This window comes from Telopea speciosissima, chromosome 5, assembly GCF_018873765.1.
Source record: "Telopea speciosissima isolate NSW1024214 ecotype Mountain lineage chromosome 5, Tspe_v1, whole genome shotgun sequence".
Classification (NCBI taxonomy): Eukaryota; Viridiplantae; Streptophyta; class Magnoliopsida; order Proteales; family Proteaceae; genus Telopea; species Telopea speciosissima.
The window spans coordinates 9,070,928-9,093,723 of NC_057920.1; the positions used below are offsets into that span (position 1 = coordinate 9,070,928).

General features: G+C 39.3%; 1 protein-coding gene across 2 annotated transcripts in view; it reads right to left on the reverse strand.

Moving 5' to 3' along the window:
• The window catches only part of LOC122662005 (probable polyol transporter 6), a 29,947-nt gene extending 27,869 nt beyond the window's left edge, over positions 1-2,078 (reverse strand). The window contains exon 1 of one of the 2 annotated variants that reach the window (XM_043857543.1): positions 1,914-2,078. In XM_043857543.1, the coding sequence (XP_043713478.1) occupies positions 1,914-2,044 (131 nt within the window). In that variant the 5' untranslated portion in view covers positions 2,045-2,078. The remainder of the gene's footprint in view (positions 1-1,913) is intronic. The other variant, XM_043857545.1, reaches the window with a different exon arrangement.
• Between the last annotated feature and the right edge of the window lie 20,718 nt (positions 2,079-22,796).

Below are 22,796 nucleotides of genomic sequence, written 5' to 3' on the forward strand. Positions count from 1 at the left end.
TGGGTTCGTCTTTATGGTCTCAATCTTCAATATTGGGGTAGTCGATCTTTGGGACAAATTGCCAGTGTGTTGGGTCGTCCTATTTGCGCTAATAGGAGGACCGTGCAACGGGAAAAACTATCCTTTGCAAGGTTTTGTGTGTCTGTCAGTGCTACTGATGGTTTGCCTACTACAATTCATATTGCAATGGAGGACGGGTCCTTGGTTGAACAAGCTGTTCACTATGACTGTGTTCCACCGATATGTAATTCCTGTAGGCTCTTTGGTCATGTGGACAAGGACTGTCCGGTTGCAGCGGTGCAACGCAGCCATGCTTCAGAGGCGTCTCAAGTTGAAATTATTCAGGTTGACGAGCCATGGCGGCCTGCTACGAGAAAACGGGGTCGTGGTAAGCGAACTGCACCACCGGAGTCTTCAGTGCCTCCGGCGAAGGTGTCAACCGAAGGCAAATCTGGTGGATGTGTAACTGCAAACATGGATGTTGAGGTGCCATGTAGCGCATCTAATAAGCAGGTGCAAGCTTCTTGTACAGGTGTCAAGGCTGGTCCTTTAGTGATACGTGATGTGGCAAAAGGTGTCTCAGTGGACAAGGTGGTTGCTCCATCTCCTAAGGAGAATGAAGGAAGACGTGGCAAAGAGAAGGTGTTGGTTAATAACCACTCTTCTGAATTGAAGGAGGGTCGTGACTTGGGGCACAAGGGACCTGTTACCAATGGTTTAGTGGAAGTTACACCACAACCTGTAATTTCAAAGGCTGATCGTGACATGGGACAACAGGCTGCTCTTGGGCCCGGTTTAATGGAAGTGAACCCATGACCACTAGGTCAATGGATATAAAACAATAATTTACAAAATGGGAAAGGATAGGGTATACCGTCATCTTTCGGTAAGCTAACGGCATACACCAATCACATGTTTAGACATAGGAGGGTAAGGTGGTCTTTTTCAGATGGGCAGGAGAGAGGATGATATAGATTGGGCACCATGCCCAGCCTTTTCCCTTACAACATGGTTTTGTAGGAAGGGTGGCCACTGCACAATGAGCGCACATTGGCATCATGGGATGGGGTGATCGTTTCACTCCCTCTATGCTAGGCGTTGACAGTAAAATCTCCCACAAAAAGAACTTTCTTCCATAATAATAATAATAATATTAATTCAATCTGCACCTAATAAAAAATAGACAAAATCCTATAAAACAAAAGTGCCATTAGATGTATAGTTGTCCTCAACAAGATATAGGGCCAAGTGTACGACACTTTCGCCAGTGTAAATAGTCTTACCCTCACTTTGTAGAAAGATTGTTTTTTGACTCAAATGTCAAACCTATGACCAATAGGTCGCATTAGATATGAAATGATTGAGAAGGCCATCAGCTTTTGATAAACTAACAATATACACCAATCACAAGACTAAACACAAGAGAGCAAGGTGATCTTTTTCAAATGGGGGAGGAGAGAAGAGGATTATTATCCTCTCCAATTCCCTATAGCCTTGCAGGGCGATAGTACTAATATGGATATCCGACGCGTGGCAGCTCAAACATTCAACAGTCCTAGCGAGCTCATTGACACTATCGGGCCATAGGAAATTTAAAATGATAATTTTCCGGAGAGAAGATGGCATAGGATGGGTACCCTGTCGGCTGTGGCCAGCCTTTTCCCGTTTAAAATAAAACAAAATAGGGACTCTCTTAAAGGAAATAGTAAATTATTTGTCATTTAGTCTAAAAGGTAATAGATGTTTGGCCCTTCTTCTCTAGATCTTTCTCCTAGCTTAATTTCATCAATTTCTTGATTCAGTTTATCTTCTGGTCGCCCTTGTCTTTTAAAACAGGAGTTCATTTTGTGAATCAATCGCTTGTGTTTTCGAAGATTCATCTATGAATGGAAAATCTAAAACATCTAATAGAGAAAGAGAAAGAAAGAGAGAGAGAGAGAGACGCACCGTAACCAAATATAATGGAGATCAATGAAGCTACTATAGCACATCCAAGTGCATACTTGTTCAGCTTCGGCTGCTCTTTCTTACCCTCAATTTCCATTGCTGCCCACAGCCTTCTTCTTCTGCTTCTCTCTCTCTCTCTCTCTCTCAACTCTCCTTCTTTGAGGCCGTGTGTGCTTGTGGGTAACTCATGACTCCATCTCTTCTATATATATATTTTGCTAAGTTGTCCGATCCATATGATCACCGGTTTGAAAATGAAAATATTTTGATTCAATATAAGCCACCAAATGTTGGAGAACCTTTTTTTAAAAAAAAAACCACTTGGGATTGGAAAACGATCAAATCGTTTAACTCACCTTGAATTAGATATGAATTGTGATAATTATGTCGGTTTTTCCAATTCAGAAGGTGGTAAGTCAGCCAAGTAAGTCTGATAGTGACAAATTAGAGCAACTTAATATGAAGAGAAATCAAATTTGGACAGTTATGAACCAAGTGAGGTGTATCTGCCACATCATAGCAATCGAATCTAATGGATTGATAAGAACAAAGTTTCGGGTGGAGATTATCTCCCTATGTGGTAACCAACCTATGGGTGATCCAATCATTCATAGATTGGTCTGCCACTTTTCACTCGTGGTCAAATTGTAAGATTTTTATAAGATGGGTTAGCTAATATAGTCCCAATTTTGTTTTAATGAAATCGGTTTAATAATATTGATGGGTGCTACGGTAATGGTATGAGTCAAGTTTTCATGTGTGGACCTAAAGTATTATTTCCTTAATGGGAAGGAAACCTTAATTTCTTTGCAGGGTTGGTCCCTACCCTCACCACTATAAATAGTTGTCACTGATCGATCCATTAAATGCACAACTTGAGAAAACCTTAAAGTGTTGTGAAAGATGGTAGATCAGACCAACACAGTTTGTGTGCGACGGATTGCCAAGAAAAGATCCGGCTTCCATAACCATGAATCTAGGTACGCCAATCACACCTCCATAATTATGTTTGTATGCTCATTGATCTCCATGAATGTTTCTGCATCAGTTATTTTATCACAGACCACACAATGGAAAGTTGGATCACCCATTGGGTGGGTTACCATATGGGGAGTCTGAACTCCAAGTTTTCTATACACCCAACAAAAGGGGAGGGGAGGGGGAGGGGAGGGGGAGGGGGAGGGGAATGAAGTTCTCCTGTTCCTTGAACGGTCAGTCACCCTAGGGTTTAGTAATGTCTGATCTCTATAGGATGAAATTCATAATGCCCCCAACCCGTGCACAATACCCTCTCCATACCATCGGCACCCATCGATCAAGGGATTCTCCCTTGACCATGGGTGTGCGAAAACTTAGTTAAAAAAATATATATATTTACTTTAAATAATAAATTTTGGGAAAAGTTTCCCTTCACCAATAGAATATCTTTACCCGCTAGTTGATCTACTCATTGTTCTTTCCCCTATTGGTGAAGGTCCAAAATGTCCTTTTTTTCATTATTCTAGAGTCCCATATAACCACAAAAAATGGGTGAATGAAGGAAAACTTGGTCCATAATGTTGTGTCAAGAAATCGTTGTGGGTCCTTCGGGTGTTGCAACCTACAAAAGAAGGTCAGGGACAAGGGAAAATCGGTGTGGCTTCGACCTAGAACTCTCCGATGCCTAAGTTAGATCTCTCTGAGCAACAGATGAATTGTTGGAGTTCAAGATGGGTTAATGGGGTAGATTACCTGGGTATTTATAGTTGTGTATGGCGGTGAAGAGTCTAGGTAATTGGTGATAGTCTCCTTGGTAGTAGAGTCCATCACGTAGTAGATTATCTACTCTTAGGAGGTAGAGTCCGGGTAGGGAAGGTATTCCCTAATAGATGGATATGTGTTCCCCTCACGTATTGGATAAGATCCTTGAGAGTTGTACGTAGGTGAGGTTCATCTCCTTTGGAATAAGGTTCCCTTGCCGATAGAATGAAGTAGATCATGGTGATGACATCATACTGACCTGTGTAGTGATCTTGGTCCTTGAGTGACCTACTGGGTCTCTTCCTCTTGGGCCAAGGATGAGTCTCAATGTAGTTGGACCTGGGTCATTCTCTTCTTCCTGCCGTGCCATGTGGCCGATCGAGATTTAAGATATTTTAATGTTTTATACTTTGTCTTTACTCTTTTAATATTTGTGAAATTATAAACTCATATTATGGCTCTAACAATATTGTAAGTATGAGGATGAACTACTCTGATCCATGGAATATCGATGAATATTTGAAAAGGATAACACAACTTTACCCTCGCTTTGAGGAGAGGTTGTTCAATCAAACCTAGAAATGAAGCAATCTTACTGTTGCAACAAGAGGAATTAATTTATTGAAAGTTGAAATTTTCCAAAAATACTTATGAGATCACAATGATGGTTGAAGACCGTTTGTGAAAAAAAATCTTTGTCCATTACATTCCATCATGGATCATGTCATCGTATGATTATCGGTTAGAGAATAATTATGAGATCATAGTGGTTGGTGGGGGTGAAGTGGTAAACGTTGACCATGGATGGAGGCACCATTTCGTATCAATGTAGTCTCATGCTATCATTTTTTTCCTTGAGTGGAGCATTTGGATATTTATTTGGATATTTGCTGGATTGTCACGTTTCCAAGAGGATAGATTAAAAGAAGAATGAAGAAAGCTTAAGATGTCGATTCCGTACAAAGTTTTAGTCCATGGTATCGGAACGGGTATCGGTAATACATAAAATCAATACGATATTGATATGGTATTGGTCTAGATTGGTTGTATCGAATAAAATTATCTTTAAAATTTCTTAAAAAATGAGTTTTTTGATCATTTTACCTCTTGTCAGCGCTATCGATATGGTATCAGCATAGTATCAATATCAATGACTAGCAAAACCTATACGTATTGTCCGATATGGATGATATAATATTGATATTTAGAACCCTGATCCTATACCAATGGATCGATATAGACGGGTAAGATTGTAAGAAAGAAAAACAAAAACTAATTTTTTGATGAAAACAGAACCGATCTAGATTGATACGGTCCATCAAAATTGGTATCGGTATCGGTCGATACACCGACACCGATTACGTAAGTGCTTCCCTAGAAAGAAAGTAGTTGTTAGTCGATCTGTCTCTTCAAGCTTACCATGGAGGAGCCGTGTGGCTTATTCATTTTCCATACTCTCAAGTCCCACCGACAGACTCTATAATTACTTAATTAGTAAGGAGAAATTTTTGGAAGGAAATATGATAATGATTTTATTTTATTTTTTAATACGAAGGAAATATGATAATGATGGAATGCTAGAAATTAAGTGGAAAGCTAAAACATAAGTGCGCTACAGTATAAGACGCCATGTGGTAACTAGCTGAATATTTAAAGATTAAAAAAAAACAAAAAGAATCTGGTCCAACCCAATTTTTTTTGCCACCTGGCATTCCAATGAGGCGGCAGTGGGAATGTTTATTTAATTAAGATTGAGTTCAAATTTAATTATGGGCAGAGATACCAGCCAAGAGACTCGAACTCGAGACCTCTTGGTGAGCATGGGCGAGAAGACACCACGACTCACCAACTGAGCTAAGCAATTGTTGGTAGGTTGCACCAATTTTGATTTTGTTTTGATCCGATTTGGGTTTGGCTTCTATCGGTTTGGTATCGAATTTAGTTTGACATGTATTCATAATATGGGAAAACTAGTGTTTTTTTATGACTTTTGGGATGGACCCGGTTTCTTATAAGGTTATATTGGTTTGGATCCACTTTTCTAAGATTGGTTCGGTGTCTTATCTATTTTGGTGCGGTCCAGTTTGGATTTGGTTTCAATAAACCCCAATACAAAGTCAATCCAATAAGTTTCATTTTAGTTTCAGTTTAGGCCATTTCATCAATTCCGCTAGGGTTTGACACCCCTAGTCGAGACACAAGGAGTGTGAAATTATCACCCTATCCCGTGAGCCCATCTCTTTTGAGCTCCTCTCCAGGGAGCCCAGCGCTCAGGGAGTGCCCAGAGGGACATCCAGCTATTGGGTTGAATCCACAAGATCTGACAGACTTCTTTTTCCCTTTAATTGTATGGTTCTATATCCAACGGTCTATAACTATTCATAGAGCTGTATTTTTTTTTTCGCTCTTTTTTTCATTGCTTAAAGCCGGATCGCAATTCTTGTCTCTAACATTTGGACCCATTTAGTCTACTACATGGCTGATCATATTGTTGGTATTATACGAAGATGCAAGGCCCATTGGGTTTTAGGATTACGATCAGAATATTTCCAAGTATTATACCATCTATCAATTCCTAGGGCATCCCCAACTGAGAATAAATTTTCTTTCCTTGCTATATAATCTATTACCAGTTATTTCTTAATTGTGGGAATGCTAGGAATCGCTGTTTATATTCTCACTGTCAAAATGATCCTAATATTATTCTGAACAATATTAATTGATGGATCTCAATCCAAAATCTCTACCATTTTCCACAACTTCACTTTATTACCATTATATGTGATGGTACTTTTACTAAAGAATTGGGTGAAGCAGGTTGGGCTTCTATGGTGATTTGCAATAAAAGTTTTACTATTGTGTGTGGGGATTTTGTTCATATAGGGACTACACAAGAGGCCAGTGCAAGGAGATTGCTCTAAGGATTGCAAAGAATAAGCTATTTTGAGAAATTATACTAAGTACTACTAAGAAGGATAGGTCTTTTATTGTAGTAGCTAAGTTGTTTCTACTAGGTGAATTAGAACAAGAACTAATATAACCGATGATGTCCTCTGTTGTGCACTCGGATATGCTTCGCCGCCCCACCGATACTGCAGAGGATCCTGGTCCATGTATCTTCTTACATTTTTAGTTAATTTTATTTCCAAATAGATCTTACTTATCACTACCAGTTATGTCCCAAGAGTAGATGGGAGATTGGTTGAGCTAGGGGTGTCAATTGGAGGACCACACTGGTTAGCGTGACTGGTTAAAACCCGAATCGGCCTTACATGTCAGCTGAATGTGTCCAGCACCAGCCCAGACCAAATAATATTTGGTCATTCCTGGTGCGGAGGTCCCATTTGACAGTCACCCGACTGAGATCAACCCATAATTAACAGCCCGACTCAACATGACCCTTTATAAATCATGTAAAATCCCTAATCTAAACCCCAAACTCATGACTCATGGGTTTAATATGTTGTATTTTGCTTTCGTATGTTATAATTAGTGTTAGGTTATAGCCCATTTCAGGCATACACGTTTAGAGCCAAAAGCCCATTTCAGATTTTCAGGCAATGAGCCCGGTTATAGCTCGTTTGGTGGCAAATGGTGCAATAACCCATTTACGGTCTTTTTGGTATCGTTTTTGGTATCAGATTTCATTTTGTTTTTGGTCTATTTGGAAAAATCATCATTATAGAAAATCATTTTTGATAAAAAAAAAAAAAATAGGGAAAAAGTTCTCTGTCCGGGAGTGTGGCCTACGCCAGCACTCCCATAAGTCTATCTCTTTCCTCCTCATGTGAAAAGACACCTCTGCCCCCTTGTTTTAAGGAGGAGAGAGATAGACACATCGGAGTGTTGGCGTAGGCCACACTCCCATACAGAAAACTGCTTCCCAAAAAAATAATAAGGGGAAAGTTTTCATACACAAACGTGTAAGCCGTGTATGTGAGAGGGTCTCTTGCAAAGATTTGGAAAAGTCATCAATCCCCACCCATTAATTAATGCCTTGAAACTCCCACCCTCTCACACACACGGTTTACATGACCGTGTATGAAAACTTTCCCTAATAAATAATAATAAAAATAAAAACTATTTGGTAACTACTAAACATAATTGATTGTAGAATGAAAAATAGGTTTGGTGGGTTAGGTTTGTTGGGTGGCGTTCCTCCTCACGTGGAGGGGGACCCACATTTGGTTTGGTTTGAAGGCGGTGAAGCACAAACCGTCCTCTCCCAATCTCTCTCATTTTTCTCAATCTCTCTCTTCTCTCAATATAAAAGAAAAAAAAGGGGCGGTGGCAGTAGAAAAAACTGAACGTCTCTCTCATTCTCCTTTGGTTGGTTTTTGTCAAAAACTCAAGCCACTGCATCCAGTACGAACCGATGATAAGTTTCTGCGAGAACCAACATCCGTGGGAAAGATAGAAGAAAAACTGCAAAATTCTTGGGTGTTTATATTTGGGTTTTTGGTGTACGGCGTGGCAATGTTCTCCTGATCTAGGGAAGTAGAAAAGGTGCAGTTCTTTCTACATTTTGTCATTGCCAGTATTGAGGTGAGAGTGTTATTGTTCTTGTGTATCCACCTTATTATTTGATGAGTTATTTTGTAATCCAAGAGTAGGGTATTTGGTTATTTCTCTTGATGTTTTGGTAACCTCTAATATTGTCTAGAGAGGAATATTGTAATCCCATTATTATTTGCATAGTGGAAGTTTTACCTGGATGAGGTCCCGTGGTTTTTCCCTTTCGCCTTGGAAAGGTTTTCCATGTTAAAATCGGTGTGTGCTTTTGTGGTTTGATTGATTTGTTTTGTTGTGTTATTACTCTATACATATTTGGTTATCATTGTGGATCTCCATTAACTTGCACACAGGTGGTAAAGGGATTGTTTTACCCAAGAAGTGGTATCAGAGCAAGTTCTTGAATCCTGTGTAAAGGATGGAGGGAAACACCACAACACGGATGGTTAGTTTGAATGGAAGCAACTGGATGATATGGAAAGCAAAGATGAAAGATTTGCTATATTGCAAGGATTTGTATGCACCCGTAGAGGGTATTACTGCTAAACCAGAGAAGATGACAGATGCTGAATGGAAGCTCTTGGACAGGAAAACCGTTGGCTTCATTCGACAATTTTTGGATGATACCGTTTTTCATCTTGTATCCACAGAGACGTCAGCACATTCACTGTGGAAGAAACTAGAAGGACTGTACGAAAAGAAGACTGCTGGCAACAAAGCTTTCTTGATTAGAAAGCTTGTGAATCTAAAATACAGAGAAGGAAGCTCAGTTGCAGAACATTTGAACGAGGTGCAAAGTATTGTGAATCAACTCTCCTCTATGAAGATGACACTTAAAGATGAATTGCAAGCGTTGTTATTTCTCAGTTCATTACCTGATAATTGGGAGACATTGGTGGTGTCTCTTAGCAATTCTGCACCAGATGGGGTGCTCTCTATGAATCAAGTAACAGGATGTCTGTTGAATGAAGAGACAAGAAGGAAATCCTTGGACTCGCCTCTGCAAAAAGCATTTGTCACAGAAAATTGGGGGAGAAGTAAAAACAAATCAAGAAAATAAATTATATGTCATTACTCCAAAAGGAAGGTCATATGAAAAAGGAGTGCAAAAGCTCAAAAGAGATTCAAAGAAAGAGAAAGAGGATGAGGAGAAGACAGATGAAAATGGTTCCACCACCGCTTAGACGGCGATCTTATTTAGATCCTGTCACACCTCCTCACCGGGGTGTTCGTACTGATGACCTCATTGATTTTGTTTCAGATCCTCTTCCCATGGCATGCAATGATGGGGGAGATGTACAACAAAATAATGGGATGTAGTTGGTGATGTTGGCGATGATGATGCTCTACAGTTGGTATAGGTGATGTGAGCAGGGGGAGCAACCCTCTTTCAAGTGCCACCAGTTGAACCTCAATTGATGAGATGATCTACCAAGGAGCGATAGCTGTCTACTAGAGTTCCACCACATCAGTATATGAAGGTAACCAAAATGCTTTGAAAAAGGCAAAGTCGATGGGTATGCGAAAGCCATGCAAGTGGAGTAGCTACATGATGAAGTACAAGTAACAGGTACGATTTGTGATCCGTTCCATGTTTCGAAGTTTAGTGATTGTCATGAGGGAAGCCTGTGTTATAGGGATATACAGATGTTGACGTGACAGATTTGGAGATCTCTCCTCGTGAGTCGGAGGGGGAGTTTGTTGAGTGGCATTCCTCCTCACATGGAGGGGGACCCACATTTGGTTTGGTTTTGAAGGCGATGAAGCACAAACCGCCCTCTCTCAATGTCTCTCGTTTTTCTCAATCTCTCTCTTCTCTCAATATAAAAGAAAAAAAGGGGGCGGTGGCAGTAGAAAAAATTGAACGTTTCTCTCATTTTCCTTTGTTTGGTTTTTGTCAAAAACTCAAGCCACTACATCCAGTACGAACCGATGATAAGCTTCTACGAGAACCAACATCCGTGGGAAAGATAGAAGAAAAACTGCAAAGTTCTTGGGTGTTTATATTGGGTTTTTGGTGTACGGCGTGGCAACGTTCTCCTGATCTTGGGAAGTAGAAAAGGTGCAGTTCTTTCTACATTTTGTCTTTGCCAGTATTGAGGTGAGAGTGTTATTGTTCTTGTGTATCCACCTTATTATTTGATGAGTTATTTTGTAATCCAAGAGTAGGGTATTTGGTTATTTCTCTTGATGCTTTGATAACCTCTAATATTGTCTAGAGAAGAGTATTGTAATCCCTTTATTATGTGCATAGTAGAAGTTTTACCTAGACGAGGTCCCGTGGTTTTTCCCTTTCGCCTTGAAAGGGTTTTCCACGTTAAAATCGATGTGTGCTTTTGTGGTTTGATTGATTTGTTTTGTTGTGTTATTACTCTACACATATTTGGTTATCGTTGTGGATCTCCATTAACTTGCACACAGGTGGTAAAGGGGATGTTTTACCCAAGGAGGTTTGATAGGTGAAGAGGGCATCTCTTCACCCATCTTCCTCACCATTTGCCTTCTTCACCCATCTTCCTTCCCATTCTGAAATCTCTTCACCTATCTTCTTCCCCATTCTGAAACCTCTTTATCATTGTCATTCTTTACCTGATTTCTTCTCCATCTTCTTCTTTTTCTTTTTTTTTTCTTTTCTTCTTGAATCAAAACCCAGCCGAGCCTTACTCTCCCTCTACAACCACAGTCATCTTCTCCCCCCCCCCCCCCCCAATCTTCTTAATCTCCATTTTTCTTTTCTACCCAAAAGCCCTTTCCATTATTTGGGTTGAAAAATCAATTCCTCTTACTGCTTCTGTTCTAGGTTGGGGTAGGGACGGCTGGAGTGATTTGGGTTGCAGCAGGGGATGGGGGGGGGGGGGGGGCGGCAGGTTTCTCAAAGAAGAAGAAGAAGAGGGGCCGGTGGGGTGGAACATAGGACGAGTAAAGTTCACGTTCATTTTTCAAACAAAAAAAAAAAGTTCCACATTCATTCAGCTCTACATGTTTAATCTCTACACGGATTAACCCTTGTGTTCTTGTTCATCATTTTCAAATCCTTGAATTTTAACTAGATATTCTCCCGGGGCTGATTGAAATCAGGGTTCAGACAGGTCTCTGCCAATCCCGATCTTACTCATGATGAATAAGCTGGATTCACTGACAGGTTTAGATGATCCACTGAAGACCACTCCAACCCTGCAACTGTCTTGGAATGCAGAGAGAAAACAAAATTATGGTGACACTAGGGTGATTGCCTATAGAACGAAGAAGAAGAAGAACGCAAGGGGTGGGAAGGGGGAGGAGGTTTGCAAAGAGAAGGAAGAAGAAAAAGAAGAGGTCGGGACTTGCGTTTCTAATTAGAGGAGGAAATGATTCCTCTACCCTCGACTTTGGGAAGCACATGCTCACTAATGTTTCAAGAAAATGACTAAAAATGATTTTTGGCCACTCCATTATGATTTTTCTATTATTTTGATGTACAAAATGAAAAAAGGAAAATTATCGGGGCCACCCCTGACGTTTGCCTATATTTTAAAACATACCTAGTAACTACCATAATATCAACCGTCACCTTTTAACAGTGATAACCTCTCAAATGTATTTAATTTACTAAATCACCCTCTACACTTAAAACATAAAAAACACAACCCACTCGTTGTACCCTATTCCATAAACTTCTCTTCCCTCTCTTCCATTTTTTTTTTTTTTTTAATTTTTATCAATAGAAGTGGGACCCATTTACTATTCTTCTTCGTCGTTGATAATTGAATTGAACAATCGATTCGGCAATCGTAATCCAGATCGTTTGTCGGTGTTTCTTGTTCTCTTTAGAAACCATGATCGATGATTGTATGTCCTTGACTTCTCTGTAGTTCTACTCGCGATCATGAAGCTGATGTCGAAGAGGGCGATCAACTTGTGCGCCGGAGGAGACATTCTGATCTCGAAGGGATTGACCTGGCTGAGTGATCTTACGCTACTCGAAGGCGCCATTAAGCGATTGGGGCTGCTCGGCAGCCAGGATATGATCACCACGATTCTTGATGGGGGCGAGGTGGGGATGCAGATGGAGACAGAGATGGAGACGAAAGCAAATTGGAAACCATGATCGATGATTTCCAAATTCCAATATAGATTCTCGATGCTTGAAGCCCTTCTTTTGTGCGCAAGAAATTGACACATCGAGACGATTGTCTGCCTCAGGCCCTCAATGAGAGGAGGGAATTATGGGATTGCAACTTTGGGTTCTTTGTCCTGAGCCAAACGATAGACTTGATGAATCTTCCTTGCAGATGCAAGCCATAGACGTCACAAGATATTCGATTAAATATCAATTTTAGTGACATTCTCTACCACAGGATTGGTCTTACAATGAAAGTATTTGATGCGTTGACGTCCATAACTCAAGGAAAGGGATCTCCCATTGGTTCGTGTACATTGCTTTCGGCCATTGGCATTGTTTACCTTTCTACAATTCTATATGGCAGGGAAAAGAAGAAGAAGAAGAGATAAACAGTAACAGAGAAAAAACTAATCTCCGCTTAGAAAGTTCCACATCAAATGGAAGAAGAGATACACATCAAAGTGGAATCTTTTTCTTGCATTACTATCATCGAATGGAAGAAGTGGTTTCATCATTTGAAGTGATAGCAGGTAAAGGGGTAGCCAGGACTTACACTTCTCTCGCACTCCAAGCCATTTCCAGAGGCACTTCGGCAGCGTAAGAGACGCCATTATTGTTCAAATACGTGTGGCAAAAAGAGAACTTGACCATAATGTACCTGAAATCCATAGGCTTCCACAGCCGAACTTGGGCATTCATAAACCAATTTGAAAACTGAAACCACCATGAATGAAGAACACCATATTTCCATACCATTAAAAGAAGAATCGGAGTGAGGAAGATGGTGATCGGTTGACGTCGGGCTCGCCGGAGTAGGTCTCTTCTTCAGAAGACCGGTAGGTTGTAGTGGATTCTCCGTGTGCCGGTGAGTGTGAGGAAGAAGAAGGGCTTGTGGGTGTTTTAATTGAAAGGGTAGATTAGGTAGTTCGCCCACTAAGAAGGGCAGAATTGTCATTTAAAAATTATTTAACTGTTGACATCACCACTTAACAGCTCTCAACTAGCAATAGGGGATCTCTGTGGAATTAGATTGGTAACGTAAGGGGGACAGTTGATAGTATGGTAGTTAGTAGGTGTGCTTTAAAATTTAGGCAAACGTCAGGGGATGGCGTTGATAATTTCCCATGAAAAAATGATCCTAGAAAAGACCCTTAGAGTCTGATTAGAGTGTGTGTTTTTTATTTTTTTTGATAGGTCTGATTAGAACTTATTTTGTGGTGAAGGGTACAAAAGCCCATTTAGCCCGAATTAGTACAAGCCCAATTAAAGATCGATAACCAACTGACAGTATATAATTGTGTCCATGCCTGCCATACTCAGGCCCATAGGCAGTTTCCCTTTTCATCCAATATCTATCCCTTATTTCTATCTAAAAAAAAATTCTATCCTTTTATCTCTCACTTTTTTTTATTTTGTTAAATAATTTCATCACACCTCATCACTAAACTCTATTTGTAGTCAACATGTAAAACTCATGGAAAGAGAAGAACACATCTCAAGAATCCATGGAATGGAATTGTTCAAAATCGTTGTACATGTCATCGACAGAACCCTCCGAGCCAGGGAGGCAGGCAAACAGCCACACTGTTAATCTCCCTTAGAACAAAGTTAAAATTACAAGCAACAAAGTATGAAGATAAAAACAGTTTGCACTACAGTTGATACTGTCATATCATCAATTCTTGTCATCAGTTTATAGACCAATTTGCAGTAACAAGCATGATAAGGTAGCAGTTGAGAACCCATACTGATTTAATGGTAACTATTAAATGAAGGGTAACTTACATATACCTCCCCTGAGGTTGGAAAATAACGCATATTTCCCCTTCTTTCCAAAGTAGTTACTAACTAAATCCACCCCGTTAACTTGTGACAGCAAACGTTAGAATTGTTTATTAGTTGACAAAATGCCCTACATGCTAAAATGAACATATCTCTTCATTATTTCCCTTATTTCTATTCTTGAAGAACCCGGCCTAACCATCCATGGCCACACCGTCTCCTCATCTCCCCATACAACCAACAAGAACAAGAGAAAAGTGTCCCTAAAATTACCTCCCACACCATTCCCTGCCTCGCCATCAGAGCTCTCACTACCCGAATTGAAGGTCAAAGTTGACGAAGAAAGGCCATGTGCAGTCTCTCCTTCAATGTCACTATCTCCTTGACAATCTGATGCAGCTGTTACTGGTGCGACCATCTTGTCAGCGGACACACCGGTGTCACCAGAATTTGCCTCTCTCCCAACCACGGGTGAAGTTGGAAGGCTAGTTCCCAACCGCACATCCTCTTGTTCTCCGGCACCGATTAAGCTAATGGAAACATGTCTGCCATTGTCGCCTGCAGCAAGATCGTCTAGCCGATTCTGAATGTGGTCTCTGAAACTAGAATTAACAACTCTGTTGGTTGAAGAATTCTTGTAAGGGTCTGAACTGTAGCCGGAAGTCTCCATCCCTTCGAAACACTAACCCTCACCTCGATCGTCGATTAGAGATCAGAATTAGAAGAATGACAGCATTCTAATTTCTAACAGGGTTCAAGCTGATTGAAGCAAGATTGTATAAGACCCCATATGGTTTGAGAAAAAAATGAAATAGATCATTGGTATCTAAGGTTAGGGCATCAGTGGAGTGAGGGAGAACGAGAAAAAGAGAATGTGGGTTATACGTATTAAATGAACTGACATGTAAAGGATGAGGTCGGCGGTCATGGCTTTAGGTTAGGGTTCGTCCTTCTCTTCTAGTTCCTCTGTTATAACCGCCATTAATGGAAGCCCGAGATGTACTTCCTTGTTTGCTAGGGAGCGTTTCTTGAATTTGATGGGTGCAATGGAAGAATAAGAAGTCATTCTATCCAATCAAGGGTATATTGGTCATAAAATGACTTCGACACTCCTATCGTTTGCAACTAACGGAAACAATTAACAGAGTGGGTTTGGTTATTCATCAGTTAAGAAAGCAGGGGAAGTACGTGTTATTTTCTAAACATCACAGGTGAATGTGTAATTAAAGCCAACCTCAGGTGAGATATGTGTAAATTATCCTTGAATGTGTAATTAAAGCCAACCTCAGGAGAGATTCGTGTAAATTATCCTTAAATAATTTTAAGGGAAAAATAACTCTAACAGAACCAGCACACGTTGCACCTAAAAACATAGGGGTGTGAAATGACCGCCTCACCCCATGGAAAGATAGAAATCCCACCCCCCATGATGCCTCCATGCACCCTCTCATTGAGATGTGCATGTGCAGGCCCTAGAGGCCCGGTCAATTCTCTAGACCTTCATATCTATCTTTATCTATCTTTTGGATCCTGGATCCATGTTCTATTCTATAACTACATGGTTTCAAGTATTGGAATCACATGGTCAATAGCCCCTTGCTCAGGTGGCTTATGAGTTATGACATTTCTCAGCAATCAACATCAGTAGGTCACGGATTCGAGCCTGTAATGTCACAAAAAAGTGAATTAAATCATGGATGGGCTTCCGTATTGCTGCAGTAGTGCAGTGTTGTCTTGCCTTCCTACACCAGCACAGCGATGGATGCAGCAATGCCATTGGATGATAGGAGTCTGTTACAATAAAAAAACGTGATAATGAGTTGGTAGAATATCCATATTACCACCACCCATCCAAATATCAATTATTGCACCATTAAAAAAAAAAAAAACACAAAACCAAATATCAATTATAAAAAAAAGAAAAAAAAAATTACAAAGGCTTCACGGAGAGAAAATATGTTGATCCAAATTTGCCCTCTAGCAAAATTCCATCTTGCAAACGTGGAAATATATCAATATAGACAAGGGTAAAAATATAAAAACAAATAAATTTTTTTTGTAAAAAAACATAACAGATTTTTGAAACCCTGTCGTGACTCATGACACATGACTCGTGACTCGACATCTCGTAACCCTAAATAGTAAAGAAAACCTAATCCCCCTTTAAATTCAATAATATTTCCATGAGCTGGTCTGGGCCACGTCCCAGGTCCATCACGTAGCATCCATGATCCATGAGCTCGCATGGGCCTCTCTCTCTCTCCTCAAATGACTTCGCAAAGCTCTCTCTCTCTCTCTCTCTCTCTCTCTCTCTCTCCTCAAATGATGGGATTGGTACATAGGCTTACGCATGTCCCATGGGCTATTAGATTAAAGAAGACGCGTACATTGGTTTTTATCTTCCAAACGACGAAATTGTCACCAAAGTTTTTAGGGTCCGTTTGACAAGTTTCTCACTTTCTCTCTACTAATGGTGAAGAGAGAATCTCGTCATCCACCAAATCTGATCCTTTGATTGGACTGAAGAAAATTATGTTAAATCAAGAGGAGTCCAAGTAATAAGACAAGTAGAAGATATAGAAATAGCAAAATATAAAGAATACTTGAACCAAAACAGGTTGAGACGCACCAAATAGATGTTGTCCTTAAGGTCTAAAAACGCCTATGTGAGTGCAACCGGGGTCTCTTGCGCTTTCACCTCCAAGATTACTCAACCTCAAGCCTACTAGTTCTTGTACAAAAGTATTCGACTGCAACGGGAGAGCAAGGCTAGGCTTACAGAACGATTTGAAGAAGCTCTTTAATGCCAACGACGGATGGTAGTGAGAAGCCAAAGCACAACATAATTTAATTTTGTTATTGTATTCTGTTTGTACTATTAAAATATTTTGGACAGAGGAAAGGGAGAGAGAGAGAGAGAAGAAAAAAAAACGAAAAAACCACAAAAATGGAATGCTTTGGACTATCCATTTCACCTCAATTTATAGTGGTGGGTGCATCCTTTCATGGCAACTCATGGAATGGGTGTGTCTATTGACCTGAGTGGATAGGATTAAAAATTTTCAATCCAAACACTTATATGTAAGTGTCTCTTGAAGATACCCCATGCTGTAGGTGTGTCTCTTGGTTCAATGGGTTAGATTAAAAGATTTCAATCCAAGTGCTATGAATGCACTTATACAAATGGATGTCTCTTTAAAAAGACATGTCCATTAGCCAAAAAACTTAACCAACTTTTGAACCAAAGAATGACCCAAGATCAGGTCAACTTTGAACCGACTAACTTTGAATCAAAATTAAATACACCACATCACACTACCACGACTTGACTCGACACGATCGCACTACCACGACTACGCACGAAGCAAGCGCGTATATGCCTCTATCAATTCTCTTCCACTCCCATGTGACACTAAAAGAAACACACTTTGTTCCTTTTAACTCACACTACCAAATGCAAATTCAAATAGAGGAGGGAAAGTGTTTTTGAAACTTTCAAAAAGATATTTTTAAAACATAAAATACAAGAAGTTATTATAAACAATAAGGGGTGAGATCAATCATCATTTGTGAAGAGATTCTCTCTTCACCACGGATGAAAGAAAACTTAATCTTAGAACCTTACTTCTAATTTCTAAAGCAAAGCTCCTTTGAGAATATTTCTTTTCTTTTCTTCATAATTTCTTTGCCCATTTCGATGGTACCATTTTGAAGACATCTATTGTAGCGTGAAGATTCCTTCATACACTGATAGCGAGGGAACCCTCTCCTTTCATTTAAAAAAAAAAAAGAGGCATTCAGAGACTTTTATTTTGCTTCACTTTCATTTATTTACATCTTATGAAGTACGGATCTCGTTTTCAGGTTGTAAAGGATTTCGTTTTCGAGTCGCAAAGGAAGAAATAGAAAATACAAATGTCACCTAAAATCCTAATGTCCTATTTAAAATTTGTCAATATTAATAAATAAGTATAGCGGTAATTTCGTATTTGAAATTTATCAGTATTAATAAAAGGATACCGTGCCTAGACACACAAAGTATCTTGGACGATAGAAATTTCCACCTTTACATGGAGATTAGACGGTAATTTCCGTATTCGTTAAAATTTTGTGGTCCATTTCCCGCCATGTTATCCATTGGTTGAATTCGTGATATGCCCTTTAACCTTCGCATAGAAAGAAGGGTTAGCCTGAAGATGAGCTTACCATCCAATTGGTATAGTATTAAACTAGTGACTAATTTAATGACGCAAAATGCTGGTTAGACATGATGATGATGGAATTGCTTATCCACCTTGTTCAATCAACTAATTAGAAGGCATCAATCGTATCTTTTGGAGCTCCATCTGTTCGAGCATGAAAGTGGGCAAGCCTTGGCACAATAGCAAAGTTGTTCTATTGCAACCATCAGATTGTGGGTTCAAAACATGAAAACAAATTCTCCCTGAAACGGGGTAAGACTGTACATTCGCCCCTCCCAGACCGACCTTGAAAAGCAAGACGCTTGTGCACTACATGCTCTCTTGGTTTTTAAAATAGTTGGCTAGAGGCATTTCTCATTTTCACAGTCGGAGCTACAGAGAGAAGTCAGTTGATCTTCAAAAACCTTGTATGGCCATAAAAATAAAAAATAAAAAAAAATCTGTGGTTGTCACCAAGGTTCTAAAACTCGGGTTTCGATTAGATTTCGATCAGCCAGAAAAAAAGTTCGTTTCAATTTCGACCATATCTCAGTCGAAACCTGAGACTTTCTCCAAGCTAACTCGAACCTTGGTTTCGAGGCCCAGAAGTTATTTTTTTGCCTTGATTCTTGTTGTGTTGTCTATCTTTGACATTTTAAACTCAATCCATGTATTAGTTTCACATAGAGAACACTACAAATATTACTTGTGGTTTTGATTCAAGTTTGATACTGTATATTGTTCTTGGACATGGTATTTAATAAGGTATTACCGGAACATAATTCCTTCAATATAAATGAAATTTAAGCATTCTTAGATTTGTTAGACACATTTGTTGTGATAGCTTTCCAACAAGTCCAAGATTGCTTAAATATGATTTATATTGAAGGAGTTATGTACCGTTCAAACTTAATTTGGTGTGCACAAATGCTGTTAAAATCGCTCTGAATAAAAATATTTTTTTGAACATCAAAACAAATGAATATTTTACCGCACTTTGGGTTTTTAGCAATGTTTTACCATATTAAGATTTATGAAATTTTTAAATTTGAGAAAAACCCCAGCATTAAAAAGTTGAAAATTGCACCTATCGTTGAAATCTAGCTTCTTTTTTTTTGTTTTTTTGAACTGGGGTGTTGGCTTTTTTTCCTTTTGAAATTTGATTTTTTAACTATTTTTATTTGATTCAAATAGAATAATATCTTAAATGAAATACAAATACAAAAACATACACACATTACTTAAATGATATTAGACATAACTAAGTGTGTGTCTTGGTTTCTGCCCTGGTTTCTGACAGTTTCTAGCATAAATACCTGTCTATCCTACTTTCAAGCCAAGTTTTCCCTAGGTTCAATGGGCATGTGTTGAAACCACTGAAATATAGTCGAAACCATTGAAACCCGGTAGAATCTAAGGATTTTATAAAATCCCCTTTCAACTCTTCTCAGAAGCCTGCGAAACCAAATTAACTCAGTTGTTTCGATAGGTTTCGTTCGAGTTTTTCTTCCATGGTTGTCACTATAGAGATCTTTCCATATGATAAAGCAACATATAAGCTAACATCTTCAACAAAAAGAATCTTGAGAAGAAAAGAACAAATTAACCATAATTTGCCACTTTCTCGTGGTCGCTTGAACTTCTCTAGCCTTGTTAACAGCCTCTAACTCTAGTCTAACCCCACAATAGACTGGATTAGTTAATCCCACAAATAGTAGAAGCGATACAAGATTGACACAAAAAATCAACCCACATTAATCGACCCCAAAACCCAACAGGGTGAGAGAGAGGGTTTGCTTGAGTGGTACCTACGTCTTTAATTAGATGGTGGCATGGGGTGGAAAGAATTAAAAAAGAAAAAAACACAATATTTTGTTTGGTAAGTAAAAAAACACAATATTGATAGAAGGGTAAAGCTGTTTGTAACCAACTCAGTTATGTTGTAACCGGACTTTTTTGTCCACCCCACTTTACTTAACAAAATTTTAAGATTAGGGTTTTTATGTAATTTCTCCCTCCTCCATCTCCCGTCCTCATCTCCGTCTCCCCCTCTCCCTCCCTCTTACTAACTAACCCCTTCGGCTCCAACTCTTGCTTCAGCTCCGATTCTCTCTCTCTCTCTCGAAGGCATTGGGTCCGGCATAAATGCCTTAGTTGCTTCTGTTAGAACATTCAAGGGTTTTGTCAAACCCGAATCCGTCCCCATACAGATCCTTAGAATACGATTGAATCAAAATAAATAGGGGAAGCAAGGTGTACCTAGCACCCACGTATGCTGATGAAGAACAAATAAGAACGCCTCCATAAGCAGCATCGATTTGTCAGAGAATGAATGCAATCTACGATGGGGATCTTCTGCCGCCTCCTAAACTCTCCCACAGCTCCCTTTCTTGTGGAGAAAAGAGAAAAGAGAATAGTGATTGTAGGGACCCCTCATCAGTTGTATTTATAATACTCCCCAGAACCCTAACCCATTTCCACAATGGGCCGGGCCTGTCCGGTCCATCTCAATAAAATAGTAGCAGCTATGTCAGTCCTTGTATTTCTTGATCCCCATCAATGATCGATCCGATAATTAATTAAGCCCACACTCGTCGCATTTCGGAAAAATCCTAACAATCTTCCACTTGGGCTACATTAATTATAAAGTCATCATTATCAGATGTGGCCATGGGATCTCAATACAATAATAATGCTACTAAACCTTGATCCAGTCAGCAAATACATCGATGTCGAGCAACAGCAGAGAATACACCTCAACATACGGCATATCTCTTTCTATCAGCTACAAACAAAGACCTACTTACTAACATGAATCGCCTTGAGATAATTCTGTACAAGGAATGATGTACATGTCTATGATCACATAAATATCGTCATCATTCCTTGTGGGTCCTCGAACGTCTCATGAGCATCGTACGACTCATGGATTACCTTTGAACATCATCATGATTCGTTGATAATCGAACGACTTGGTTTATCACCAATCGAACATCCGTGGCTAGAAATAGATGAACGACTTGGCTCATCGTCAATCGAACATCCATGGACCAAAAGGTCCTCAACACATCAACCATATGCATGCATGCAGATGCTATTCATCACAACGAACAGAAGCATCACAATCGAAACAAAACATATATTAACTCCTCTCACTCAACAAGCATATCAACGAGATAGGAAGAACTCTCAATCCACAAACAGAACAATCATGTAAAGAAGCACTCCTACTGATCAAGATAATCAAGCAAACTAAATCGATCAAGTTTGAAAGTAAAAATTCAAACCACACATTTCGGTACAAAGTAATCAAAACCGTCAAACTAAACTGATTATTTCTTTCGTTCTTATTCTAGTTATCATTCCCAAGATTCTTTCTCTTTCTTTCTTTCTTTCTTTCTTGTGCACAATTAGATATCAATTTCTTTCAAGGGTATACTCGTAGTTTGTTAAGTGCATCAATTTCTTTAACATATTCTTCGTGATTTTCAATTCACTCATCCATTCCTTTTATTATTCCTTGTTTTATTTCAGTGTTTGGCTTCATTTTTTCATATTATTGATGCATTCTCAATCCATGCCACCGAAGTAGCTTCCGTCAAATGGCTCAAGGCCTGTTATACCCTATAGGTTACAAATTGTTAATCTTTCATCACTACAATTCTTATTGATGGATTATTCGTTCATGGTTCATTATGCTCGTTGGTTAACCGTCAATTACCATAATTATTCACTTATTATTTCATCTATCATAATAAGTTATTATCCGTCATTCGTCAACAGCATAATTTTCATCAACATATGTAGAAACAACACATTATAATATTAAAGATTTCTATATCGCACAAATCAACATGTTCTTTAACCATCGCATGTCCATTCATCATTCAAACATGTATCAACATATTATCACAAAATCAGTGGTTCTAAATATTTATCATCAACACATCAGACACAAAGTTATATACAATCAAGATGATAAATATCAAACAACAATACTTCTTTATAACAACATTGCATTCTTGTCCTTTCGGGTCAAAGGTACATGTCTTTATCGTACTGGTACACGTCTTTATCGTACCGTAAATACCGCAAGATAGCAACAACTTTCAAAAATCTCCCTCCACCTTTGGGTGATAGAGAAACCCCTAGGTTATGTACCTCAATAACAATTTATCGCATTGCAATTACCGCGAGATGTCCATGACTTTCGAAAATTTTCCTCCACCTTTAGGCAGTAAAAAAACCCCTAGGCCACGCATCCCAAATTCTTTGAGTACACTATCTTTGGTTGAACACAGTGCCTTTCCGTGAAGAGATCAGTAGTTTTCAGAAATCCCAGCACCTTTGGGCAACTAGAACCCTTAGACCACTATCCTTCCAATCCATATGCATATCACCTCGTCAAACTTTGGTAACATCGCCTTTGGGCTAATGTCACCTATTCCGCTGCCTTGACACAACCATAAAAGGATTCAATGGGCCACTTTGGTGGATCACCATTCACCCTCTCATAATTCCTCAACCAGATA